The sequence below is a fragment of the Tyto alba genome, unplaced genomic scaffold, assembly GCF_018691265.1.
Source record: "Tyto alba isolate M040663 unplaced genomic scaffold, T.alba_DEE_v4.0 Super-Scaffold_42, whole genome shotgun sequence".
Lineage (NCBI taxonomy): Eukaryota > Metazoa > Chordata > Aves > Strigiformes > Tytonidae > Tyto > Tyto alba.
The window spans coordinates 14,875,447-14,900,248 of record NW_024881318.1 but is presented as its reverse complement, the minus strand read 5'-3'; the positions used below and the strand labels follow the sequence as shown (position 1 = coordinate 14,900,248).

At 55.4% G+C, this 24,802-nt stretch overlaps 3 protein-coding genes across 5 annotated transcripts; 1 reads left to right on the top strand and 2 right to left on the bottom strand.

Moving 5' to 3' along the window:
- Positions 1-1,076: 1,076 nt before the first annotated feature.
- LOC116961386 (avidin-like) lies at positions 1,077-18,486 on the bottom strand. Of its 3 annotated transcripts, none has more exons than XM_042804987.1 (5): positions 18,191-18,486; positions 2,152-2,271; positions 1,804-2,014; positions 1,331-1,451; positions 1,077-1,249 (listed from the first exon to the last, which is right to left on the bottom strand). In XM_042804987.1, the coding sequence occupies exons 3-5, from the start codon at positions 1,967-1,969 to the stop codon at positions 1,216-1,218; spliced, it is 321 nt and encodes a 106-aa protein (XP_042660921.1). In that variant the 5' UTR covers positions 1,970-2,014; positions 2,152-2,271; positions 18,191-18,486; the 3' UTR covers positions 1,077-1,215. The 3 variants fall into 3 exon arrangements, with proteins under 3 accessions (XP_042660921.1, XP_042660920.1, XP_042660919.1); XM_042804986.1 differs by lacking the exon at positions 18,191-18,486 and adding an exon at positions 3,215-3,774 and having other exon boundaries at positions 1,804-2,011; XM_042804985.1 differs by lacking the exon at positions 18,191-18,486 and adding an exon at positions 3,215-3,769.
- LOC116960376 (avidin-like) lies at positions 14,352-15,249 on the top strand. The gene is made up of 3 exons (XM_032987599.2): positions 14,352-14,550; positions 15,026-15,146; positions 15,216-15,249. Exons 1-3 carry the CDS (start codon positions 14,385-14,387, stop codon positions 15,247-15,249), a joined length of 321 nt encoding a protein of 106 aa, XP_032843490.2. The 5' UTR covers positions 14,352-14,384.
- Positions 18,487-20,560: 2,074 nt separating the features above from the next.
- LOC116964704 (avidin-like) lies at positions 20,561-22,014 on the bottom strand. Its single transcript, XM_033005070.1, has 4 exons — positions 21,876-22,014; positions 21,546-21,756; positions 20,983-21,103; positions 20,561-20,710 (listed from the first exon to the last, which is right to left on the bottom strand). The coding sequence occupies exons 1-4, from the start codon at positions 21,945-21,947 to the stop codon at positions 20,665-20,667; spliced, it is 450 nt and encodes a 149-aa protein (XP_032860961.1). The 5' UTR covers positions 21,948-22,014; the 3' UTR covers positions 20,561-20,664.
- Positions 22,015-24,802: the final 2,788 nt, after the last annotated feature.

Below are 24,802 nucleotides of genomic sequence, written 5' to 3'. Positions count from 1 at the left end.
CCGTCACCGAGCTGGCCACGCTTTGGGGTGAGAGCAGAGTCCTGGGGTCCCCCTGCCACCCTCTTTCCTAACTCTCGGGTTCCTCTAAAGCAGCTATGAGGCTGCGCAGACCAAAGGAGAGCGTAGCACAGGGCTGGCGTGAAGGCATTCTGCTCCAAAAGGCTGTGAGGGAACTGAGAAAGCTGGAGAAATTCCAGGGAGGCACCGTGAGGGAAACAGCAGCATCGCTTCAGTTGTGGAAGCTGGACCCAAGGGAGAACACGGTGAAAATCAAACCACATGCAAATCTGCAGCAAGGCAGGCTAAAACACAGAGCAGGTGGAAAACTTGCTGAAGCCACGGGTGCTGTTAGCAAAGCTCTCCCACGGCATTCGTGGCAGGAAAACCAGGGGAGCAGCGGGAGGTGGGAGCCCCACCAGCCCACTCCTGCCTTTAGGCGGCTCGGGTCCCGGGCAGGGTGCTGCCGCGGGGCGTGCGGCACCGTCCGGGGTTATTTTGCAGCGGGGCAGCCTGAGGACCGAGTTTCAGATTCAGGACCGGAGCTCGGTTTCCAGGAAATCATTAAATTTGCTGGGAGGAGTGACTCAGACGGCACAGGGATGGCTCACTGGAGTCAGTCTCAAACTTGAGCAGGCAGGAGTTTGTGCTGGATTTGCTGCACCCCTGGTTTCCAGTAAATCACATGCATTTCCCTAACAGGAGTTTGGGGACTGGGTGTGCTGCAGCTGCTGACGCTGTGCTGCTGGTACAGAGCGGTCCTCGCCGCTTGCCAGGAGTATGGACACAGCCAAGACCCCACGTCTGCCCGCCCGAGGGCTGCCTCAGAGCTGGGGGGGCTCCCAGCCAGGTTTCTGGGGGGCAGAGGGGCCGGCGTTCAAGCAGGGAAGAGCCAGGGCTGGCCCGTGCTTGTGTCAGGGGGTCACTTTGGGGATTCACCATCCCACTTGGGCTGGAAAAGGGGCTTTCTCGGGGCCAGTCTCTTTCCAGAGTAACAGGGAGAGAGGTCCACGTTGCGCCTGCTGCCGAGCTTTAGCCCAGTTTACCCAGGACATATCCACAGACTGCACAACGCTGGGTTTAAAGACAAAAAACAAGTTTATTTTTCTTTGGAACTTGGCGACATCTTCCGTTAAAGCTGAAACCAACCCTGAAGCTGCTGAGGGAACACCTGTTCTGCCGAGCCCGGCTGAAGCGAGAGGATTCTCCCTCCTCCCTTCAGTGCACCCGAGTGAAGATGTTGTGCCCGGTCCTGCGGGGAAGCAGCAGCCCATCGGTGCTCGGCCGGCGGAGGGGCAGGGCTCCCAGCCGGGCTGGGTGGCCCTTGGCTCACCTGGTGGCTTTCCAGTCGCTGGACAGGGAGTCGACCTTCTCCCGCAGCAGCCAGGAGGTCTGCAGGACCTCCTCCCCGCTGTTCCCAGCAAAGCACTGGCCCACGAAGACAGCTGTGGAGTCTGGAGGAGCGGTGGCTGTTAGCATCCCAGCGGCACCCCGGCTGCTTTGGGGGCTCCACGAGCACCAGCGGGTCTAACGCTGACGGAGCCCGGGTGGGTCCCGCTGTTGGCAAGGAAATGCTCTGCGGCAGAGATGCTGCCAAAGCAACTCTCGGTGCCGCCGGGCCCAAACAGTGTTTCAGGAGATGTCCTGCTGCCTGCAGACATCGTCCAGCGTGGGGAGAGATCGGGGAGGGGCAGAGTGGGGACACGAGAGGGGCCAGAGGGATTGGGGTGGGTGCTGGGACCTGCCTCACCTCCCCTCCCCATCCCACCACTCCGTCCAGGCTCAGCCACCGCTGCAGCTACTGACCAGAGAACTTCCAGTTGACGGTGAAGCCGAAGGTGCACTGCCCGTCCTCATCCAAGTGCTGGGAGCCGACAAGCGGGGAGGGCTCGATGGGTTTCTGGGCGCTCGACACGGCAGTGATGTACTCGCCGGAGAACCTGCCCTGGCTGTCAACCTCAGGCACGTGCATCTTGGAGCCCAGCTCGTTCTCCCACCAGCCGGTCAGGTCACACTGCTGGGGGACAAGCAGCCGTGTCCCCGGGGGCTGCCTGCACACAGCCCCTGCCCCTGCCCCGCAGGATGAGGCCCCTGCCCCGCAGGTTGAGCCCCCTGCCCGCACCCCCCCGATGCCCACGGGGTGCAGGCACTCACCTTGACATTCCTTGTGGGGTGTTTCTGCTCTCGAATGGGCCACCACTTGCTCTTGGTGGCCTTTGCCTCCTTCTCGCGGGCCTTTTCCCCGCTGGGGTCCTCGGCTGCCTGGCAGAAGAGCTTGGAAAAGGAAGAAAACACAGGGGCAAGCTGTGGGGAGCAGCAGCACAGCAGGGTGCCTCCAGAGCCCCGTGAGTGCTCCCGCCCCCCTGTGTAAGAGACACGATTTATATAGTCTATATAAATCCACTGCCATCTCAGCTGTGTCAGGAGGGCCAAAAGCTGGGGTAAGCCAAGCAGGAGGGGAGAGGTGAAGAGGAAAAGCTGAAGGCAGGAGCCCCACACAGGCAGGAGTACAGGCGGGACCCCCACTCCGGCCCTGCCAGGTGAGGATGCGACCCCAGGACCGTCTGCCTGCGCCTGTGGGGACGTGTGCTGTGCTCAGCATCGGTGCGTGGCACGCGTGGGGAGCCCACTGGGATGGGCAGAGCCCCCAGGTTCCTGGTGGGCTCCTGCACGGCCGAGGAGGCGGCACAGCCAGAGCCCCCCCAGCGCCCCATTAGCGCTGCCCCGGCTCCAGCTCCCTGTGCTGCCTGTCCGCTCCCACACCGCACCTCCCCGGGCCGGGGCAAGACACCCCCCCCGGGGCAGGGTCCCCACGTTATGCCTGCCCCAATTCCCTGCACGCCTCCGGGGCCGGGCTCCCCACACGAGTGTCCCCCCCGCCCCAGGGAAGGGATCCTCATGCACATCCCTCCCGGGGACGTGGACAACCCCGCAGCATCTCCCCCCCCTTCCCTCCCGGAGCCTCCCCCTCGGCCGCAGCGCCGGGCAGCGTCCCCGCAGGTGCACGGTGTCCTCCTGCTGCCGGGGTTCCCCCCCACTCCCCCACCCGCGGGAGAGTCTTCCACGAGTGTCACTCCTTCACAAGCGCTGCAGCTCCCACATCTGACACCACCCGCCACCCCCGCCGGGGTGTGTTTCCCACGCGCGTCCCTCCCGGGACATCCCCCCCCCCAGCTCGTCTCCCACCAAGATCTCCCACCCGCGGCCCCGTTCCCACCTGTGTCCCCGCAGCGGCCGCGGCCACGGAGGCCCCGATAGGCAGGGTGAGGATGGAGAGGAGGTGACGGCTCATCCCGATGCAGCAGCGAATCCGAAATCCGGCTGAGCTGCGACCGCCTCGCCCCTTGGTAACCCCTCCCCTCGGGGCCCCCCGCTGCCTTCCCGGAAAGCGCTGCCGGCACCGGCAGGTGCGACGGGGCGGGGGATGGGGCCGGGGACGCGGGAGGGGCTGCCTGGGGCTGCCCACTGCCCGTATCCCAGCCCGGGGGTCCCTGGTCTCCCGGCTGAGGGCTGTGCCTGGGCTGCCCCCCTGCCCTGCAGGAGCCCCCGCCCCCCAAACCCCCGCCCCGGTCGCCGCAAGGGACTCACGGAAGGCCGGGGAGCCCTGGGGGCAGGGCGACGGGAGGGGTGCGGGGACGGCTGGCGATGTGCAGCGGCCCCGGGGGCTGCGCAGCCGAAGGAAGCGAACCTGCCCCGGCAGCGAGAGGGAAAGGCCGGGGCGCGGCGGGCCGGGGGCGGGCAGCCCTGGCCACACGTCCCGGGAGAGCGAAAGGGCAGCAAACGTCGGGGCAGGAGCGGGCCGGGCGGGCTGTTGCTGCGGGGGAGCGGGGCGGCTGCTGGGGCGCCGGGGACGGGGCCGTGGGGGAAGCGGGGCCGGGCTGGGGGGCGCTCGGGGCGGCTGGGGAGCGGGGCCTGGGGGGCGGCGGCGGTGCCGCGGTCACCGCTGGCTTCCTCTCTCAACCTGCGGGTTTGCTTTCTCTTTCTGTTCCCTCGCAGGCTGCTTACATCGCCTCCTATCCCGGGGGCTGCCTTCTTAGGGAACACCAAGAGACAGGGAATTTGCAGCCGTGGGGGCGATGAAAGGGCAGAAAGGAAGTCTTACTGCCCGCTGCCGCGTTGTTCTTGGTGGCCCCACGTCCCCCCGTGGGCTCCCCGCCACCGGCGTTCCCAGCCTCATCCTCTGAGTCCCGCTGGGGTGCCGAGGTTTTGCCCTCACCGACCGTCTGGAGGAGCATTTGGGGACCCGCTCATGGTGCTGGTGACAGCCACAGCGGGCGACTGGGGAGGGCGAGTGCGAGAAGGAGCCCAACGTGTTCAAGGCAGGGCCAAGGATGTCAGCGTGCAACGGGGCTGAAACGAGGGGCTGCATGTGGAAGGCAGGAGGGTGCAGGGGTGAGGATGGGGATGCAGGGGTGAGGGTGAGGGGCAGGGGTGAGGATGAGAGTGGAGAGGTGAGGATGAGGGTGGAGGGGTAAGTATGAGGATGCAGGGGTGAGGATGAGGGTTCAGAGTTGACTATAAAATGCAGGGATGAGTATGAGGGTGCAGTGGTAAGAATAAGGGTGCATTAGTGAGGATGAGGGTGCACAGGTTGCTTTTGAGTAAAAGCTGGGCTACCAGGCACATCAGGAAGTCTTGGCCAGTACAGCCACAACCTTGACAGACTGCTCTGTCTGCGTGTTGTAGTTACCTTAATAAAATAGCTTGAATCCTAGAATATTAATTTGGTTTCAGTTTAGAATATGATTTTGATTTTAAAATGGAGTTACAGCAGCTATGAGAATATAAAGCACACTAAGGCCCTTAGGAATAGGTGGCTAGTATGGTGTGTGCCTTGAACACTGTACAAATTGTTATGGACTTTGAATTAAAACAATAGGTACTGGTTATGGATCTTGAGTCAAAACAATAGGTACTAGAAGATACTGGGTTTGGTTTGGAAGATCAGCCAAAGAAGAAATGAGCATCGGCCAAAGATGAAATGAGCATGCGCAGGGATGGAGTTCAATCAGCGGACACGGTGAGGCAGACCATCAACGACCATCAGAGGACCCCCATCTAACATAACCACGCACGCGTTAGAGACATTTGCATATGATAATGATTTCCAGGAAATAACATGAATATGCTAATCATTACCCTCCCCTCATTCTATTCAAATCAATCAGTAAAGATGACCAACGATTTCTGTAGAATAGGAATATAGGTAAGGTGAGGTAACTGAAAGCCAATCATTATTAAAATCAAACTAAACTTTATGAATTTTGTTGATCTTATGTAACCATGACTCTGCTGAAAAAGTGTATAAATATGTTGTGCTTTGTACCTGTCGGTGAACACGTCTTTGGTGGAGCTATCCCCCGTGTTCCCCAGCGCTGGGATAAAGAAGTGACGGCTTATCTGCTTTGTGTAGATAAGTTCTATTCGTGATTGGGACCGCTAACATGTGCACTTTCCAGGAGCCCATGGGGCTGAGAGCAGGCCCAGAGCCTGGGAGGGAAGGAAGGAGAGCAGAAGAGGCTGAGGAAGCCTGTGGAGAAGTTGGCACACTGTGAGAGGAAGAAGATGGTGGGCAGGCCCTGACGCTTTCTAGGGGCACTGTGTGCTTGCTGCCCCAAAGTCCCTGCCCCATCCGACTGTCTCTTCCCCCGCGTTGTCATTTAGGGTCAGCCACAACAAAAGAACCAGGCGGCTGCTCTCTTGCCCTCCCCCCATGGGATGGGGCAGAATTGGGAAGAAAAAAATGAAGTAAAAGCCTGTGGCCTGAGTTAAAGAGAGTTTAATAGAACAACACAGAAGAGAAGGAAACTAGAACAACAACAATGCTAAGAGATAAGAAACCAAATCTATAAATTGAGCGATACACAATGCAATTGCTCACCAGCCAGTGCCCCAGCTCAGCCACTTCCCCAGCCAGGATTGCCCCGCACCCCCAGGCACCTCCTCCAGTTGTATACTGGGCATTAGAGGTCAGTGTGGTGTCCCATATCCCCTTGGCTGGTTTGGGTGACCTGCAAAATTTAACCCTATCCTTGCCAAACCCAGGACTTTATTCACCCCTTATTCTACATCATCTATATCATGCCCACTTCCTACACTTACCAATTATTTACTACCACTTTTTCTCTCTCCTTTATAGATATATAGATATAGATACACACACACACATATATATATCTACATATATAAGTACACGCACAGACACACATTCACATGTATATATACACACAAGCAGAGATATCACTGCCTTAGTCTATGGGCCCTCCCTCTAACGTCTCCATTGATTTAATTTAATCATGACTTTGGGGCTCCATCTGTTGTAGCAGTCTTTCATGGCAGGAAAGGTGGTGTGTGACGTTTGATTGGTGCCTGCTGCATCCAGATCTCGTGGCTGGTGTATTTAGTGTGGCCTGTACCCATGGTCTACAGGCTGGAGATTCCGGTCTTGAGGAGGTTTCTGGGCACCAGTTGCTGCAGCCAGTTCAAGTTCTACCACTGCTACATTTCTCTTGGTTTGATCAAACTCCGTCCTTCATTGATTTTGGTGATTCTTACTGTAATGCCATTTGTATGGCACACAGCAACTGCAATAGTGATGACATACAGTGGCAGGGCTATTTTGCAACTAACATCATATAATTTAATTCACTGGCTACTCTCACCCAAAATCAAATCCTCTTAAGGTACACATTGAACACCCTCATCCTCCCTCATCACCCACCAAGTGCACTCAGGTCCTTGAGCCAATATAATTTCGCAAATGCGTTTGCCTCTGCCCAAGGCAGGACTAACCCAGACTGTCTTCTCTACTATATTGTTCATGTGCACTACGGGAACTTCATCCGCTTCTAGAGTATGTGGAAGCTTTGGGCAGGGCCAGGCTGACTGGTAGATCCTCTACTGTTCACTAACCAGGTGGCTTTTGTTAAATGTGTATCCCAATGTTTGAAGCTCCCACCCTCCATTGCTCTCAGTGTAGTTTTTAGCAGCCCATTGTATCGTTCAATTTCTCCAGAGGCTGGTGCATGTCAGGGGATGTGATATACCCACTCAGTGCCTTGGTCTTTGGCCCAGATGTCTATAAGGTTGTTTTGGAGATAAGTCCTGTTGTCTGACTTCTGCCTCTCTGGGGTGCCATGTCACCACGAGATCTGTCTTTCAAGGCCCAGGACTGTGTTCCAGGTGGTGGCATGGGGCACAGGATATGTCTTCAGCCATCCCGTGGTTGCTTCCACCATTGTAAGCAGATGGCACTTGCCGTGCTGGGTTTGTGGGCGTGTGATACAGTCAATCTGCCAGGCCTCCCCATATTTATATTTCAGCCATCGTCCTCTGTACCACATAGGCTTTAACCACTTGGCTTGTTTGATCGCAGCACATGTTTTGCATTCATGGATAACCTGTGCGATACTGACCATGCTCCACCCCTCAATTCCAAGCCCATCTGTATGTTGCACCTCTTCCTTGATGGCCTGAGATGTCATGGACCCACCGAGCTATAAATAATTCACCCATATGTTGCCAGTCTAAATCCACCTGAACCACTTCAATCTTAGCAGCCTGATCTACCTGATGGTTGGATTTTTGTTCCTCAGTGGCCTAACTCTTAGGATCCATGAGTCAGTGTAGAGATAGAGCACTGGCCAGTTTTCTCCCTCAGCAACATTTAAGGCCAGCTGAATTGCTTTCACATCTGCAAACTGACTCAATTCACCTTCTCCTTCAGCAGTTCCTACGACTTGTCATGTTGGACGCCATACAGCAGCTTTCCATCTCCGATGCCTTCCTACAGTGTGACAGGACCCATCAGTGAGCCATGCATATTGCTTCTCATTTTCTGGCAGTTTATTATACGATGGGGCCTCTTCAGCACATACCACTTCCTCCTCTGGTGATATGCCAAAATCCTTGCCTTCTGGTCAGTCAGTGATTACTTCCAGAATTCCTGGGTGACTGGGGTTTCCTATTCAAGCCTGCTGTGTGATCAGTGTGACCCACTGACTCCATATAGCATCAGCTGAGTGCTGTGTAGAGGGGACCCTCCCTTTGAACATCCAGCCCAGCACCGGCAGTCGGGGTGCCAGAAGGAGCTGTGCTTCAGTACCAACCTCTTCTGAACCAGCTCGAACCCCTTCATGTGCTGCCAATATCTCCTCTTCAGCTGGACTCCAGTGGGCCTTGGATCCTCTATATCCCTGACTCCAAAAGCCCAGGTCTCCTCTGGTGATTTCTGCCAGAGACTCCAGGTAAGGTCATTCTCACCGGCTGCCGGTCTACAACACATTTTAAACATCTTGTCCTGACTGGGCTGGCCCAAGGGCTACTGCATGAACAATCTCTCATTTAATTTGTTCAAAGGCTTGTTGTCGCTCAGCACCCCATCTGAAATAATTTATTTTCCAAGTCACTTGGTAGAGAGGGCTTCCAACCAGACTGTAATTTGTGATATGCATTTTTGGAAAACCCACAACACCTACGAAAGCTTGTGTTTCCTTTTTACTAGTTGGTGGAGACATAGCTGCTTGTTGCATTTAAGGTGACAAATTAATTTGGTAAGAGATGAATCCCCTTGAATTCTAGCTGATCCTCAATGATTAGAGGGGCTAGGGGGTGGGTGAACTCTTCTTTTAAAATATAGACCAGTTATTGCTATGACTATAGGTCTGACACCCAATGCACGAACAGCTCGTATGCTGTACATCCAGCCACATTCAAAAGAAGCAATCAGATGCACAAACAGCATGGCTTATTCTTATGCAACATTTACAGATTCTTTGCAATTGCCTACGATAAATGCATAAACTGCAGGCTGGCTATACACCACTGCAAACAAAAACTATTGCAATCACACACTTAGCTCCCAGGTAGTCACTCGGCATAGCTGAGGGCACAAATCTTACCAAAAGATGTCTCTTCTAGGGAGGGGTGAGGAGCACAAACCTGTCAATCTGTCCCTCCAATTCAGTACTGGATTATTGTCCCTTCAGGTTAGCTATGAACTCAGGGTAATATTTGCCCAAGTGCATATGTGTGTGGGGGTGGGACTGTGGTCAAGCCACTGTACCTTGAGTTGTAGCACAAAACATTTATTGTTTTTTCACCATTTTGTGCTCCCAACCCTCCCAACACTGCTATCTTGTTGATCACATCCACTGGGAACTGACAATGCCTGTCTTGTCATATTATTCATAAAAGCTAGATCTCCTGTGCAGGTACCTTAACTTTCCATCATTTCATGGCAAAACTGGCCTTTGTAAGGATTTGAACTGTTTTCTTCCCTTTCTCAAAAACTTCTGCTGTGTTGCCCCATACGATGATGTCATCACCATACTGCAGGTGTTCTAGATCTTCACCCTGTCCCAGTGCACTCTGAACCAGCCCATGGCAAATGGTGGGGCTGTTTCCACCCCGGGGACAGTCAATTCCAGGTGTACTGGATGCCCCTCCAAGTGAAAGCAACTTGTGGCTGGCACTCTGCTGCCAAAGGGAACGTGTTGGCGATATCAGTTGTGGCATACCACTTGGCTGTCTTTGACTCCAGTTCATATTGTAGCTCTGGCCTGTCTGGCACAACAGCACTCAGTGGCAGTGTGACTTTATTCAGACCACGACAGTCTACTGTTAGTCTCCACTCTCCATTAGATTTTTGCACTGGTCATATGGGACTGCTAAAGGGTGAGCGAGTCCTGCCGATCACCTCTTGGCTCTCCAGATGGCAAATCAGCTTATGGGTGGGAATCAGAGTCTCATCTGGTGCACTGTTGCCACCAGTGCACAGTTGTGGTATCCATCAGCATCTGCTGTTCTTCAACCTTCAGCAACCCCATGACAGAAGGGTGCTCCAAGAGACCAGGCAAGGTGGACAACTGCTCAGTTTCCTCCATCTCCAAGGCCTATGGGTACTCCTTTGGGTCATTAAAATACCCTCTCCTGAGGTAGTCTATGATGAGGATGCACACGGGCTCTGGGCCAGTCACAATGGGGTGTTTATGCCACTCATTCCCAGTTAGACTCACTTCAGTTTCCAATACAGTGAGCTTTTGGGATCCCCCTGTCACTCCTGAAATGCCGATGGGTTCCGTCCCCTTATAGCTCGATGACATTAGGGTATCCTGTGCACCAGTGTCCACCAGAGCCTTATACTCCTGTGGATCTGACATGCCAGGCCATTGAATCCACATTGTCCAATAAACCTAGTTGTCCCCTTTTTTCACCTGGCTGGAGGCAGGGCCCCTCTAATCCTGGTCATTGAATTTGTTATTCACTTTTTGTAAACAAGAATCAGAAGTCCCTTCAAGAGGATCAGAAGTGATATTAGCCCTTCTGCTCTGTCTGGGGAAGTGCCAGGTGTAAACTGGAGTGTCATCCTTCCAGGAAGAATCTCTTTTTGTGATTGCTTTTTCTTTCAGCTCACATACCCGTGCATCCAGGGTTAAGGTAGGTTTTCCATCCCACTTCCTCATGTCCTCTCCATGGTCACACAGGTAAAACACATGGTACTCCATGGTGTATAACTTCTATAGTCTCTCTTTGGAGCAGAGGAATGCCTACTAAGAGTTGAGATACGGGCCCGTACAGGTGGGGAGTGGGACATATCCTCTTTGAATCGTTGGAGCTCCCAGAACAGTTTCTCCACAGCTGAGATGCAGGCCCTTAACGAGGAAGAGACTTCCTTCATATGGCCTGAGCTGGCCAGCCAGTTCACCCACTGTTTGACCCTTGCCTTCTTCTAGGACCTTACCGCCAATGAGTTGGCATATGATGGTGGACCCCTTTGTAGAAGCTTCCACCGCAAGAATTGTGTGCATTGGACTTCATCAGGATCTGCAGATAGCTGTCTGTTATCCAGATCATTATAGATTATCTCCAACACAGCTAATTCCCTCAGGTACTGGATACCTCTCTCCATGGTGGGCCACTTGCCTGGGTGACATCTCCCTTGAAGGGGTACCTCTTCTTCACACTTGACAGAAGTCACCTCCAGAGGCTGAGGGTCTGTGTCTTTCTTCCAATCTCCTTGTCAATGCCCCCTTCCCTAGAGGGGATCCCAGTTGCCTGGTCTCCCTGCCCTCTAATTCCACACTACTGGCCTCGCTATCAGAGCATCCAGGTAACAATGTGCTCACCTGGATGGTGGCCAGAATCTTATCACACATCTCACAGCACACGCAGGGGCAGGGATCAGGCGATTTTCTCTGGTTCTGTCTCTTCCTCCTCTTCTCATGATGACCATGGTTCACTTTCATCCCTCATTGAGTGAACTGATGTTTTTGTACTTCTTATTCTATACAGGGGCAACTGGTGCTGGCACAGGTTGGTTCTCTGGTTCAGCTGCTGTGCCTATCACCAGGGACTGAGTAGCCACAGGGCCTGTTGCTGGGGATTGAGTAGCCACAGTGCCTATCACCAGGGATTGAGTAGCCACAGGACCTGTCACTGAGGCTGGGGGAGCTGCAGGACCTGTCGGTCTGTTTCCCCCCAGCCCCCTGAGGATGCTCCTCATTACCGAGCCATGTTGGCCCCGCATTGGGCACCAAAAAGGACTGTTGTTTTTTAGGGTCAGCCACAACAAAAGAACCAGGCGGCTGCTCGCTTGCCCTCCCCCCCACTGTGGGATGGGACAGAATTGAGAGAGGAAAAAAGAAGTAAAAGCCTGTGGGTCGAGGTAAGTAGAGTTTAATAGAACAACAGAAGAGAAGAAAATGAGAACAACGACAATACTAAGAAACCAAATCTATAAATCGAGTGATGCACAATGCAATTTCTCACCAGCCAGTGCCCCAGCTCAGCCCCTTCCCCAGCTGGGATCACCCCCCACCCCCAGGCAGCTCCTCCAGTTGTATACTGGGCATGAGGTCAGCGTGGTGTCCCATATCCCCTTGGCTGGTTTGGGTCACCTGTCCTGGCTGTGCCCCCTTGCAGCTCCTTGTGAAAATTAATCCTATCCTAGCTGAACCCAAGACAAGAATCATACAAACATATAGAGCGTATCAAGGATTATCACTGCTTGTTTTAGGAATTCTATTAGCTTTATCCATAGTAATATTATTAGTGCAAAGGATGACTGATTTTTTAATCCTCCTAATAGGTCACAGAATGTGTATTCTTCTAGTGTTATTGATCTTATTCTCCATCCATTATAGTGATGGAAATCTAGTTTTTAAATTAATTCCAGATACTGGTCAAGTTCGGAGTGTCTCTTCAGTAACACTGTGTTTACCCACCCCTCAGTCAACAGAAGCTCCTATACCTTGGGAAGTGTTTACCACAAACTTCCACGTGGAAGGACATGTGGAATAATACCCATACCACTTGGGAATGGTATGCACTCTAAAATGGACAATTAAAACCAAACCAGTAACTAGTTGCAATATAGAAAAGCCAGAAACACCTTGGACCACAGAAATAATTTATAGACCTCAGGAGATCTGTGTATCAACTTGCCCTGAGGTTGTCAGATCCCTCAAATATGGACTGTGCCCCAGACAGGTCATTGGGGCTATTCCCAGACAGCTCAGTAATGAAGACACAATACAGTAACGAAGGGACATCTGAGGATCTGTTACAAGTAAGTTTGAAATACCCTTATTTAAATTACTCCCAAACTGTGGAAAAATTGAAACATAAACTTTGGAATTGCACAAATGTTTACAATTGAATGAGTGTAGGTCCTGAAATACAGACAATAGTGTCAGTGGCTTAAGCTTTACCATTGTATATGTCGAAATGATACTACTAGCCTAAATGATACATGGTCTCATTTGACAAATAATGAAATCTGGAAGAACACTCAGACAATTTCCTCTTTGGGACATGCAGTCTGGATTAGTAGTGATGGGAAACGGACATCTCATCTTCCCTTGAAAGGAAAAATAATGGGTTGGACATTAGGGACATTAACCTTATATCTCTTATGGTGAAATCACCTCTGGACACAAAACTATGAGGAAAAGTAAAAAGAAGCCCAGACCCTTTGCAACATCCAAGCACTGGCACCACTGTAGGATGGGTACTAGAATCTATATTCACTCCACAAATATCCTCATTAAGAAATAGAGTGGCAATTCACAAACTTACATTACAGATGGGAACTCTGGCCACTCAGTTAGGTTTCTCAGAATTAAACACCCAATTACAAGACACCTTTAAAATGGCTTTTCCAAATAGATTGGCATTAGATCTGTTGTTATTCACCTACATGGTGTATGTGGATATTTTGATTTTAGGAATGACAGTTGTTGTATACACGTCCCCATTGTCCCTGGGAATTTAGAGACTCAACTAGACAAAATTTGTCAAGTTGCAAAAGCTAGTCATGAATTGCCTGCTGGACTACAAGGAGGATGGTTAAACAAGCCATTACATGGACTGGGATTTTCCTTAACTAGCTGCTTGGAAGGATTACTCCAAAGTATCACATTAATTGTTGTGATTCTAATAATTCTGTGTATTATTTTCATTTCTTAATATTGTTTTAAGTGATTGATATATGATTGTGCTGAGAAATTATTGTGAGATCTCTGAGCCTTTTTGAAAGCCTCATTGTCTTAAAGGGGGGAAAATGTTACCTGTGTAAAACCATGCGTTTGAATAAGTGCCTAGGTTATAGTGATACTATTCAAGTTATAATTACATATACTGCATTTAAATCTTCTAAGGAGGACAGGGAGTCCTGGCTTTACTATGTGAGCCTAGTTAGTTTGTATGAACAATGCAGGCCTTGATAAGGACTATGACCTTGAAGAGAAAAAAACAAAAATAAAAAAAACTGATGAAAAGAGAACATCCTGCTCAGAAAGCACTGAAAGTTGAGTAATTGCTGAAGAAGCATCAAATCAGCAAAAATTTTTTGTAACTAGGACAAAGAAAAAGGTGTCAGGTGGAGATTATCACCACCAACTCAACACCAAAAGGATTTACACCCCCTCACCCTTTGAGTTTGTATAGAATAATTAAAAGACAAGGCATGTTGCTAACCAGTGAGGAATGAAGTGATAAGAAAGGAACCACTGGTCATTACAGTAAATGTGTATTCGTGTAGTCTGAAGCATATAAATAAATGGAAGCTGTTTTGTGCAGTGTGCTGGCTTTGTGGAATCACCACCTAGCATCACTCTTTCTGCAAAAAATGAAATAAATGAACTACCTCTGCTCTGTGTGTATATTGGCATAGTGCACATCAGGTAAACGACCCTGTTTGAGGGACAGCAGTGCCCCCGGTCCCAGCTGCCGTGCAAGGGGCTGTGCAAGCCCCAGACATGGGGGGCACGCGTCCCACGGCCCAGGCAAGCTGGAGAGGGGCCGTGGCTTGGCGCTGCCCAAGGCATGACCCCCCCGTCCCCCAGTGGGACCTGCAGGGCCTGTGGTGGAGCGAGCAGGGCTCCAACATGACCCTCTTGGCCCTGGATGTGGCCAGGACCTTCTTGGGCTCCTACCACACCGCTGTGGTGGCTACCAACACGCAGGTGTCACCCCTGCAAGGGTCCCAGCAGCAGCACCCCGGTGCCAAGGGGCAGCCCAGCTTCTGCTTCACCGTGCAGTGGCAGTTCACAGGTACAGCAGCAGCCACCCCAGCATCCCGGGGCAGCCAGTGACCCCCTGCCCATGCTGGGAGCAGGGGGGCCCCCCCGGCAGGTCCCCGTTATTCTCCCTGACACCCAGAGGAATCCTGGCTGTGGCCACAGATCAGCCACATGCGCTTGCTCTGCCACGGGACGTGGATTGTGGAGAGGGGGGGGTGGGCTGTCTGTCTGGGGTGGGTGGCAGGGGTGTCTGTGTGTCTGGGAGAGATGGCGGGAGCGTCCAGCTGTCTGTCCAAGGGACATGGCAGGGCTGGTGCCCATCTATCTGTCCAGATGATGTGGAAGTGACTCATGCGGGCAACCTGGGAAGGAGATGTGTCTGTCTGTCCAGGGCATGCGGTAGGTGGGGGTGTCTGTCTGTCTATCTGCCAGGATCAGGAGGGCCAGGTTCTGCTGCCTGGAGGCACAGGCTCTGAGCCCCCTTGGCCCCACTTGAACCCCACCAGACTCCAGCACTGCCTTTGTGGGCCAGTGCTTCATGGACCACTGTGGGAAGGAGACACTGGAGACCCCGTGGCTCCCGTGGGAAGAGGTCCCATCCCGTAGGAACGGCTGGAAAGCCCCCAGGTGAGCCCTGCCCCTGTCCTCCTGCCCGGCAGCCCTCCGTCCCCTCCTGCTGACACGGCTTCCCCACAGGATTGGCATCTCCATCTTCACCTACATCAAGTGATGGGGATGGGGACCGGAGCTGCCTGTCCCCCGCTACCCCCCCTGCATCCCTGAGGCTCTCTGCTGCCCTGCTCCCAGGATGGGCTCCTGCCTGTTCCCAGCATCCTGGCTGGGAAACACACCCCGGCCCTGCCCTGCTTCCTCCCAGTGCCTTCCAGCAGCCTGCTGGTGGGACTCCCCCTCTTCCCAAAACTTGCTGCCCCGACATGTGTGGAGCTGAATAAACCTTTCTCCACCTGGCAGATAGCCATGCCCCATGTGTCCCTGTAGTGGAACAAGCCACTCTGTGGCTGTGGGCAGAGTGAGGTGGGTGTTGGGTGGTGGCTGGGGGAAGGCAATGTGGCATTTTGGGGGAATGGGAGAGATGGTGCTGGTGCACAAGGGGAGGATAGCAGCTGGGTAATCCCGTTTCCTGACCATGGCTTCGGGACTTGGCAGGCACCTTCTTGCCTGTGCACACATTTGGGGCATCCACAGGGGCACTGTGGTGGGTGGCCCCATGCAGCAGCCCTGGGGTGGAGCAGCAGGATGCCCCACAGACGTGGCTCGGGGGAAAGACTACGTGCAGGTAAGCAGCACACTCACCTGGCCTCACCCTGTATCTTCTCTGCACCCCAGTCTGCCCCTTCGTCCTATTAAACTCCATTTCCAGCTACTGTTCTGGGTGGAGGGCTTGGTCCTGGGTGCACTTATGGGGGAGGACTGGGCACCAGCCCCCTACAGAGGGGACCATGGTCATGATCTGGGAGTCTGGGATGTTGAGGTGGTCCAAATCCCAGGCTGGATACTGGAGGGACCAGGGGAGGGACATGGAGCTCCAGGGACAGGTGCTGGGTAGGCTAGGTGTCTAAAGGCAGATACTGGAGGGATCTCTGCTGTACAAATGTACATAGGCATGTATTTCCCACTAACTGGCCATTGCCTGATCAACCAAAGGCTGGAACAGGTAAAAGCTCCTTTTGGATGCTCTAATTCACAGGACAATTTTGCCTGTATGTTAAACATTATTTTACCAGCTCATCAGGAAAGAAGACAAGCAAGCCTGTCAAACAAGGGCCCAATGCCATTTGCATAGATCTGTCTAACACACCAACTCACTAATTCACCATTTCAGCAACTCATGAAGATTCTGACTCACAGGTTCTCTAATCAGTAACCCACAGCTCCTAACTCAGGTGCCCCTGAGCACCCCGGGGAGAAGTCATGAAGGCAGGGGGAGGTGAGAAGGACTCAGAGGACGGTGCTACCTGGGGCTGCAGGGCTGCTGGGGAAAGAGACTGCAGGATGGGGCAGGGACTTTGGGGCAGCAAGCACAATGTGCCACGGAAGATTTTTAAGAGCCTGTTCAACATCTTCTTCCTCTCACAGTGTGCCCAAACTTCCTCAGGCTTCCTCAGGCCCTGCTCCTCTCCCTCCTTCCCCGCTGAGATCTGGGGCTGCTCTCAACCGCGTGAGCTCCTGGAAAGTGCACAGGGCAGATCCTGTCCAGGATATGTCTCTACTGGCTGAGCCCAACTGCCTGATGTGCCTGGAGGTTCAGCTTTCACTTAAAAGCCATCCATGCACCCTCATCCTCACCCCTGCATCCTCATACTTACCCCTCCACCCTCATCCTCACCTCTCCACTCTCATCCTCACCCCTTGCCCCTCACCCCTGCATCCCCATCCTCACCCCTGCACCCTCCTGCCTTCCACATGCAGCCCCTCGTTTCAGCCCCATTGCACGCTGACATCCTTGGCCCTGCCTTGAACACGTTGGGCTCCTTCTCGCACTCGCCCTCCCCAGTCGCCCGCTGTGGCTGTCACCAGCACCATGAGCGGGTCCCCAAATGCTCCTCCAGACGGTCGGTGAGGGCAAAACCTCGGCACCCCAGCGGGACTCAGAGGATGAGGCTGGGAACGCCGGTGGCGGGGAGCCCACGGGGGGACGTGGGGCCACCAAGAACAACGCGGCAGCGGGCAGTAAGACTTCCTTTCTGCCCTTTCATCGCCCCCACGGCTGCAAATTCCCTGTCTCTTGGTGTTCCCTAAGAAGGCAGCCCCCGGGATAGGAGGCGATGTAAGCAGCCTGCGAGGGAACAGAAAGAGAAAGCAAACCCGCAGGTTGAGAGAGGAAGCCAGCGGTGACCGCGGCACCGCCGCCGCCCCCCAGGCCCCGCTCCCCAGCCGCCCCGGGCGCCCCCCAGCCCGGCCCCGCTTCCCCCACGGCCCCGTCCCCGGCGCCCCAGCAGCCGCCCCGCTCCCCCGCAGCAACAGCCCGCCCGGCCCGCTCCTGCCCCGACGTTTGCTGCCCTTTCGCTCTCCCGGGACGTGTGGCCAGGGCTGCCCGCCCCCGGCCCGCCGCGCCCCGGCCTTTCCCTCTCGCTGCCGGGGCAGGTTCGCTTCCTTCGGCTGCGCAGCCCCCGGGGCCGCTGCACATCGCCAGCCGTCCCCGCACCCCTCCCGTCGCCCTGCCCCCAGGGCTCCCCGGCCTTCCGTGAGTCCCTTGCGGCGACCGGGGCGGGGGTTTGGGGGGCGGGGGCTCCTGCAGGGCAGGGGGGCAGCCCAGGCACAGCCCTCAGCCGGGAGACCAGGGACCCCCGGGCTGGGATATGGGCAGTGGGCAGCCCCAGGCAGCCCCTCCTGCGTCCCTGTCCCCATTTCCATCTCCATGCCCTTGCCTATCTCTGCCACAGTCCCTATCCCCAGCCCCATCCTGTTCACTGTCCCCATGGGCCATCAGTGGGATGGGGAGGGGAGGTGAGGCAGGTCCCAGCACCCACCCCAATCCCTCTGGCCCCTCTCGTGTCCCCACTCTGCCCCTCCCCGATCTCTCCCCACGCTGGACGATGTCTGCAGGCAGCAGGACATCTCCTGAAACACTGTTTGGGCCCGGCGGCACCGAGAGTTGCTTTGGCAGCATCTCTGCCGCAGAGCATTTCCCTGCCAAGAGCGGGACCCACCCGGGCTCCGTCAGCGTTAGACCCGCTGGTGCTCGTGGAGCCCCCAAAGCAGCCGGGGTGCCGCTGGGATGCTAACAGCCACCGCTCCTCCAGACTCCACAGCTGTCTTCGTGGGCCAGTGCTTTGCTGGGAACAGCGGGGAGGAGGTCCTGCAGACCTCCTGGCTGCTGCGGGAGAAGGTCGACTCCCTGTCCAGCGACTGGAAAGCCACCAGGTGAGCCAAGGGACACCCAGCCTGGCTGGGAGCCCTGCCCCTCCGCCGGCCGAGCACCGATGGGCTGCTGCTTCCCCGCAGGACCGGGCACAACATCTTCACGCGGGTGCACTGAAGGGAGGAGGGAGAATCCTCTCGCTTCAGCCGGGCTTGGCAGAACAGGTGTTCCCTCAGCAGCTTCAGGGTTGGTTTCAGCTTTAACGGAAGATGTCGCCAAGTTCCAAAGAAAAATAAACTTGTTTTTTGTCTTTAAACCCAGCGTTGTGCAGTCTGTGGATATGTCCTGGGTAAACTGGGCTAAAGCTCGGCAGCAGGTGCAACGTGGACCTCTCTCCCTGTTACTCTGGAAAGAGACTGGCCCCGAGAAAGCCCCTTTTCCAGCCCAAGTGGGATGGTGAATCCCCAAAGTGACCCCCTGACACAAGCACGGGCCAGCCCTGGCTCTTCCCTGCTTGAACGCCGGCCCCTCTGCCCCCCAGAAACCTGGCTGGGAGCCCCCCCAGCTCTGAGGCAGCCCTCGGGCAGGCAGACGTGGGGTCTTGGCTGTGTCCATACTCCTGGCAAGCGGCGAGGACCGCTCTGTACCAGCAGCACAGCGTCAGCAGCTGCAGCACACCCAGTCCCCAAACTCCTGTTAGGGAAATGCATGTGATTTACTGGAAACCAGGGGTGCAGCAAATCCAGCACAAACTCCTGCCTGCTCAAGTTTGAGACTGACTCCAGTGAGCCATCCCTGTGCCGTCTGAGTCACTCCTCCCAGCAAATTTAATGATTTCCTGGAAACCGAGCTCCGGTCCTGAATCTGAAACTCGGTCCTCAGGCTGCCCCGCTGCAAAATAACCCCGGACGGTGCCGCACGCCCCGCGGCAGCACCCTGCCCGGGACCCGAGCCGCCTAAAGGCAGGAGTGGGCTGGTGGGGCTCCCACCTCCCGCTGCTCCCCTGGTTTTCCTGCCACGAATGCCGTGGGAGAGCTTTGCTAACAGCACCCGTGGCTTCAGCAAGTTTTCCACCTGCTCTGTGTTTTAGCCTGCCTTGCTGCAGATTTGCATGTGGTTTGATTTTCACCGTGTTCTCCCTTGGGTCCAGCTTCCACATCTGAAGCGATGCTGCTGTTTCCCTCACGGTGCCTCCCTGGAATTTCTCCAGCTTTCTCGGTTCCCTCACAGCCTTTTGGAGCAGAATGCCTTCACGCCAGCCCTGTGCTACGCTCTCCTTTGGTCTGCGCAGCCTCGTAGCTGCTTTAGAGGAACCCGAGAGTTAGGAAAGAGGGTGGCAGGGGGACCCCAGGACTCTGCTCTCACCCCAAAGCGTGGCCAGCTCGGTGACGGGGCATCCTGCTAAGCCTGCTGCCTTCCTGCCTGCACCCTCCTGACGTTGTTATTGCCTTGAAGCCAACATTTCCCTCGGGCAGGGCTCCCCGAGGCTGTGCAGCAGCCCTGGGGTGCTCCGGCAAGGCAACAGTGCTGGCTGCGGTTTGAGCAGTCTGCAAAGGGCAGGGCACGGCACAGAGGAAGCACGTAACCCCCTCAGCCCTGGAGATTGTGACCCGGCGGCAGCACAGATCAGCACGGCTCTGCACAGAACAGCACGGCACGGAACAGAACAGAACAGAGCAGAAGAAAACAGAACAGATCAGAACAGAACAGCCACGGCGTGCATCTCCTCATTCAGTCACCCTGCACTCTGGGCACGGCACTGCTCGGCACGGCTCGGCACGGCTCGGCACGGCTCGGCACGGCTCGGCACGGCTCGGCAGCAGCGGGAGCTGCCCCCAGCCTGCCCTCACCTTCCTGGCAGCAGCGGCGTGGGGGCCGAGCAGGGCCGGGGGGAGCAGGAGGCAGCAGCCGAGGGTCCCCGTGGCGGTGGGGGCGGCGGGGGCCGTGCCCCGGTTCTGTCAAGGGCCACCCCGGTGGGAAATGGGCCACTGGCCACCGCGCTGGCCTGAGCCGGGCCCTGCTGCCCCGGGCAAGGTGGGGGTCCCCAGGGAGAGCAGTGGGGCGGGGGGGGGCTGTGACAGAGGGTCCCGGGCCATCGGGGGGGTCACGGCAGGAGATACACATCGGGCCCCAGGGATGGCAACAGGAGAGGCCGTGGGCGGCCGTGGGGTGCCGGGGGAACGTGGGTGCTGAGCTGTTACACGACAGGAGCCACGTGGGTGTTTGCAGGAAAACTTTATTGGGAGAAGCAGGGAGTGTGGTGGGAGCAGGGGCTGCACACCTGGGGGTGCCTCCGGCCCGGGAACCCCCACGCCGTCACCCTCACTCCTTCCGGGAGCGCAGACGGGTGAAGGTGTTGATGCCGACTCTGCAGGGACACAGCGGGAGGAGATGTAAGGGTGGGAAATGCAGCCTTGCTCGGGGCAAACGCACCCTCCCAGTGCCGAATGCCCAGCCAGCCCCCACCCCAGCCCTGACACCTTGGTGGGCCCCCCGGGGAGGCCGTACATCAGCCCCCCATCCTCGGTCACCCCACACGGGCAGCAGCTCTGCTGGGCACTGAGCCCTGTGGGGTGGGAGAGCCCCGACCCCTCCGGGAACGCGCAGGGGACCTGAGCAGGGCAGGGACGGGGAGCTCACCTAGTGGCTTTCCAATCATCACTGATTTTGTCCACATGAGACCTCAGGAGCCACATGGTCTTCAAAACCTCCTTTCCCTCATCATCCACGAAGCACTGGCCCGTGAACACAGTGACGGAGTCTGTGGGGATGGGGCAGGAGGTGGAGGGAATCATGGTCAGGGTGGCAGGTCAGTGCCGAGCCCGTGGTCCTGCAGCCTGCCCCAGCACTGGGGACAGGAGACCCGGGCTGTCCCTGCCCCATGGGGACAATGGTGATGGGGAAAGGAGGCAGGAGGGGTCAGAAGGCTTGGGGTCTTGTGTGGGGAGAGACTGCAGAGCTTCAGCCCCCCGCGCATCCCCTGTGTCCCGGGACTGGGAGGTGACAGCAGCCAAGGAGCTCTAGGGTGAAGCACGGGGGAGCATCAGGGACAGCAGAGGGGATGGGGGAGCACTGGGGACACTGCAGGGGAAGGCAGGGGATCATAAAGGACACTGCAGGAGGAGGGCAGAAAAGCATCAGGGACACCACCGGGAGGGCAGGAGGGCTCTGGGGACACTGCGGGAAAGCTGGGAAAGAAGTACCTGAAAAGCTCCAGTTTACAGTGAAGCCGAAGGTGGGCTGGCTCTTCTGGTTTGTGTTGTGCTGGGACCCCTGCAGCGGTGACACCTGGATCTCATTCATGGTGGCTGTCACGGCGGTGTGGTAGGAGCCAGCGAATTCGCCTTTTCCGTTCAAAGCCCCGATGGTCATGTTGGAGCCCAGATCGTTGACCCATTTCCCGGTCAGCACGCACTGGAGCGGAGGGGACTCAGTTGGTGCCGCAGCACAGCCCAGGCACAGGCAGGGTGACAGGAGCAGGTGCCCCTGGAGCCGCAGCCCCCCTGCCCTGTGCATCCCAGCCCCGCCGTTACCTTTCTTGCAGAGTGACCGGGAGCCACCAGGGCCAGGCTGAGCACCAGGAGGAAGGGAATCGCTTGCACCATCTCTGCAGTGGACAGACAGCTGGCGTACCTCGGCTGTGCTCCTCGCAGGGCTCTGCCGATGCGCCTGCTCTCACCTTTTTATTGCTGCCAGGGCTGTGGGTGGCAGGTCCTGCCAGGGCATTGTGCAATCTGGGTGTTTCCAAATCTGCAGTTCCCAGCTGTATGAAGGGGTGATTGCAGACCGATGTTCCCAGAAGCGCCTCTTGAAACTGTCCCTCCTTGCTCACACTTCCCTGGCATTTTGTGGGGAGGCTCCAGCTCTGCAGGTTGGTGACTGCCAGGACAGATGCTCAGTCAGGAAAAACCCCTTTCAGTGGCTGTTGTCCCTCCTGCCATTCATCACCCCACTGTTGTGCCCAGGGTGAATAGGGGTGACAAGGAACCTTAGCCCCACTGCACCCCAGAATCAGCTGCAGCACATGGCCTCACCCTAGTCCTCCTCACCAGGCATCCTTGTGCAAACCCACCCAGCACCAAGCTCCTTTTGGGGCTTTGCTTTATCCCCCCACCCCAGTAGTGAAGCAGCCATAGATCATGCTACAAAGTGCCTGGCCTTATCTTGCCCAAGGCTCAGATGGAGTTTGCTGCTGTTTTTACAAAGTGGCTTTTGTTGGAAGGAAATTGTTTTGTTTATGAAAACCAAACATTCCCTGAATATCTTGGTTGTCTTGTTTCAATGCTGACAAAAATTGTACTTATTCAGAGATTCTTAAATAACTGTAAGTATGTGTTTATATAATGTTATAGTTGATGTCTGGAGAGGCTGAAGTGGCTCTGTTCACATTAGACTTTCTCACCCATTCCTCAGTGATTTTCAGGGAAGACTCCTAAAATATGTGCTTTAATTCCCCCAATCATCACAGCAAGAGCTGATGGAGCTCTATTCACCAGAAAATGATCCTTTTCTATGAATGTAGACAAGGCAACTCTGCAACATCTCAGAAATACTTCCCAAACATTGCTTTCCCTTACATTTCAGATTTGGACCCCAGTTTCTATCCAACAGCAAAATTCACTGCTACCCAGGCTGGGGCGAATTGCACTTCTGCTGCCCGCATTTCAACACCCCCCTTTCCTCTCTGCAGGAGCCCCACAGCCCTCTTGCACCCCTGCCTGCAAGAGCTCCCTGGCCAGAGACCTCGCTGTCCCTGGGAAACTCCTGCCCCAATGTTTGCTTCCCTCTGTCTTGAAATTAACGGCACAACGAGGTGTTTTCCCACACAGCTCCTTTTTGCCTTTTACTGTTTTGGTGGCAGGGAGGTACTGCCTGGAACATGTTGAAGGTTCATGATAACAAGTAAGGTCAGGCTGGGAAGTTTGTAAGGAGCAGGGGGGGCAACCATCACCCCCTTGTCTTCAGCTTGGCTCATGGAGCTCCTGCAGAGACCCCATGGCCACTGGTGGGCACTGAGATAGGCAACCCAAGGTCTCCATGCTGGCGCCAGTGCTGATGGCAACCCACAGCTCAGTTACAGCCATTGGTTTATTTTAGCATCACACAACCCATATTGGTGCTATCTGTCCATAATCTTTATTTTTCTTGTATTTAACGACGCCTATCCCAGTGGCATATCTTGTAGTTGCAGTGATCAGCTCAGTGCTCAAGGAGACAGATTTCTTGACTAGTCTCAGATGAGCCAAAAATAAAACAAGCCAATCTCTGAAGAATTTGCATCCTCCAAAGGACAGCCAGTGAAGTGACACATAGATAGAAACAATTACCACAGATAATCCTGTGATGCCATGCCCGAGCCCTGTCACAACAGAAGCAGGCAAGGGAAAGGGGGAAGCAGGGGAGAAGTCCAAAGCAGAAGTTAAAAGTTGTCAGGGCTGGGGTTTCAACGTGTATGTCAGGAGTCAAGAAAGGGTTAATCAATAATAAGAAAGGGTTAAATAATAATTAAATTTGCTGCTCAAGCTGGGATTGAGTCAGCCTTGAAAAACAGTAGCACATGAAAACATTAGAGAAAATCTTATCTCTAACCAAGGATTGTCCTCCCAGCCTGCAACCATGCCCATGCAGAAGCTGCTGAAAGTTGAGTGTATCACGTACAAGTTTTATCAAGGTGACATGGTCAAAAGAGAAGGAAAGAACAGAAATATCCCTCAGTACAGACTGAACACCCCAACCTTTGAAAGAAAGTCTGTGGGCAGCTTGTCTCCGGGGCTTAATGAGCGATGCTGACAGGTTGCAGCAATAAATCCCAGCCTGGTCAGGTGTTGGGCTGGCTCTGGCACCCGCTTTCGCCCCTTGCCAGCTGGATGGGGACATCCCTGTCTCCGACAGCTGCCAACACAAGACGGATGATGGTGGGCACCCCCATCTCCCCCTTCCAGCCTCATCCCAGTCCCTTTCCATCAGCTGCAGGCTCTGTGCTGGGAGCATGGCACCAGCAGGTCTGCGGGGGGGGGGGGGGGTCGCATCCGGGACAACCTGCCCTTCCCGGATAACATTATTCCTCTGCCCAGGCGGATGCAGGAACGCTCCCCTGGGCAGCAAAGAAAAGGCCGTTTATCACCTGTTGGCAGAACCAGGCCAGAGCAGCAGTGCCCTGCCTGCTCCAGCTCCCAGAGCAGGCAAGGGCTGGGGGCAAGGGGGGGACAGACACACACAGGGCACAGGGGGAAGGAAAGGCTGCTTCCTACCCCAGCCCCGATTAAGGGAGGGCTTTCGAGCAAAAAGCTCTGAAGCAGGCAGAAAGACCTTGCAGCTAGATCTGGGGACAGGGTCCCCCTCCCATCCCCACACTACCAGGCAGAGAAGGGAGGAAGAGGAAGCAAGGCACCCAACCCTGAGTAGGAAAGGACAGCGTTAGGTCAAGGGCCAGCCTGGGGGCACCGCCACTCCCCACAGA

Bases quoted from the DNA above. Each gene is read 5' to 3' on its own strand.
- LOC116964704 (XM_033005070.1), bottom strand. From the start codon at position 21,947: ATGGTGCAAGCGATTCCCTTCCTCCTGGTGCTCAGCCTGGCCCTGGTG. The intron at 21,104-21,545 runs GTACTTCTTTCC...CCATCCCCACAG, and splicing joins TGTAAACTGGAGCTTTTCAG to ACTCCGTCACTGTGTTCACG. The intron at 20,711-20,982 runs GTGAGCTCCCCG...GTGTCCCTGCAG, and splicing joins GATGATTGGAAAGCCACTAG to AGTCGGCATCAACACCTTCA.
- LOC116961386 (XM_042804985.1), bottom strand. From the start codon at position 3,289: ATGAGCCGTCACCTCCTCTCCATCCTCACCCTGCCTATCGGGGCCTCC. The intron at 2,272-3,214 runs GTGGGAACGGGG...TCCTTTTCCAAG, and splicing joins CGGCCGCTGCGGGGACACAG to CTCTTCTGCCAGGCAGCCGA. The intron at 1,452-1,803 runs GTCAGTAGCTGC...CCGCTCCTCCAG, and splicing joins CGTCAACTGGAAGTTCTCTG to ACTCCACAGCTGTCTTCGTG.
- LOC116960376 (XM_032987599.2), top strand. From the start codon at position 14,385: ATGACCCTCTTGGCCCTGGATGTGGCCAGGACCTTCTTGGGCTCCTAC. The intron at 14,551-15,025 runs GTACAGCAGCAG...GAACCCCACCAG, and splicing joins CGTGCAGTGGCAGTTCACAG to ACTCCAGCACTGCCTTTGTG. The intron at 15,147-15,215 runs GTGAGCCCTGCC...GCTTCCCCACAG, and splicing joins AACGGCTGGAAAGCCCCCAG to GATTGGCATCTCCATCTTCA.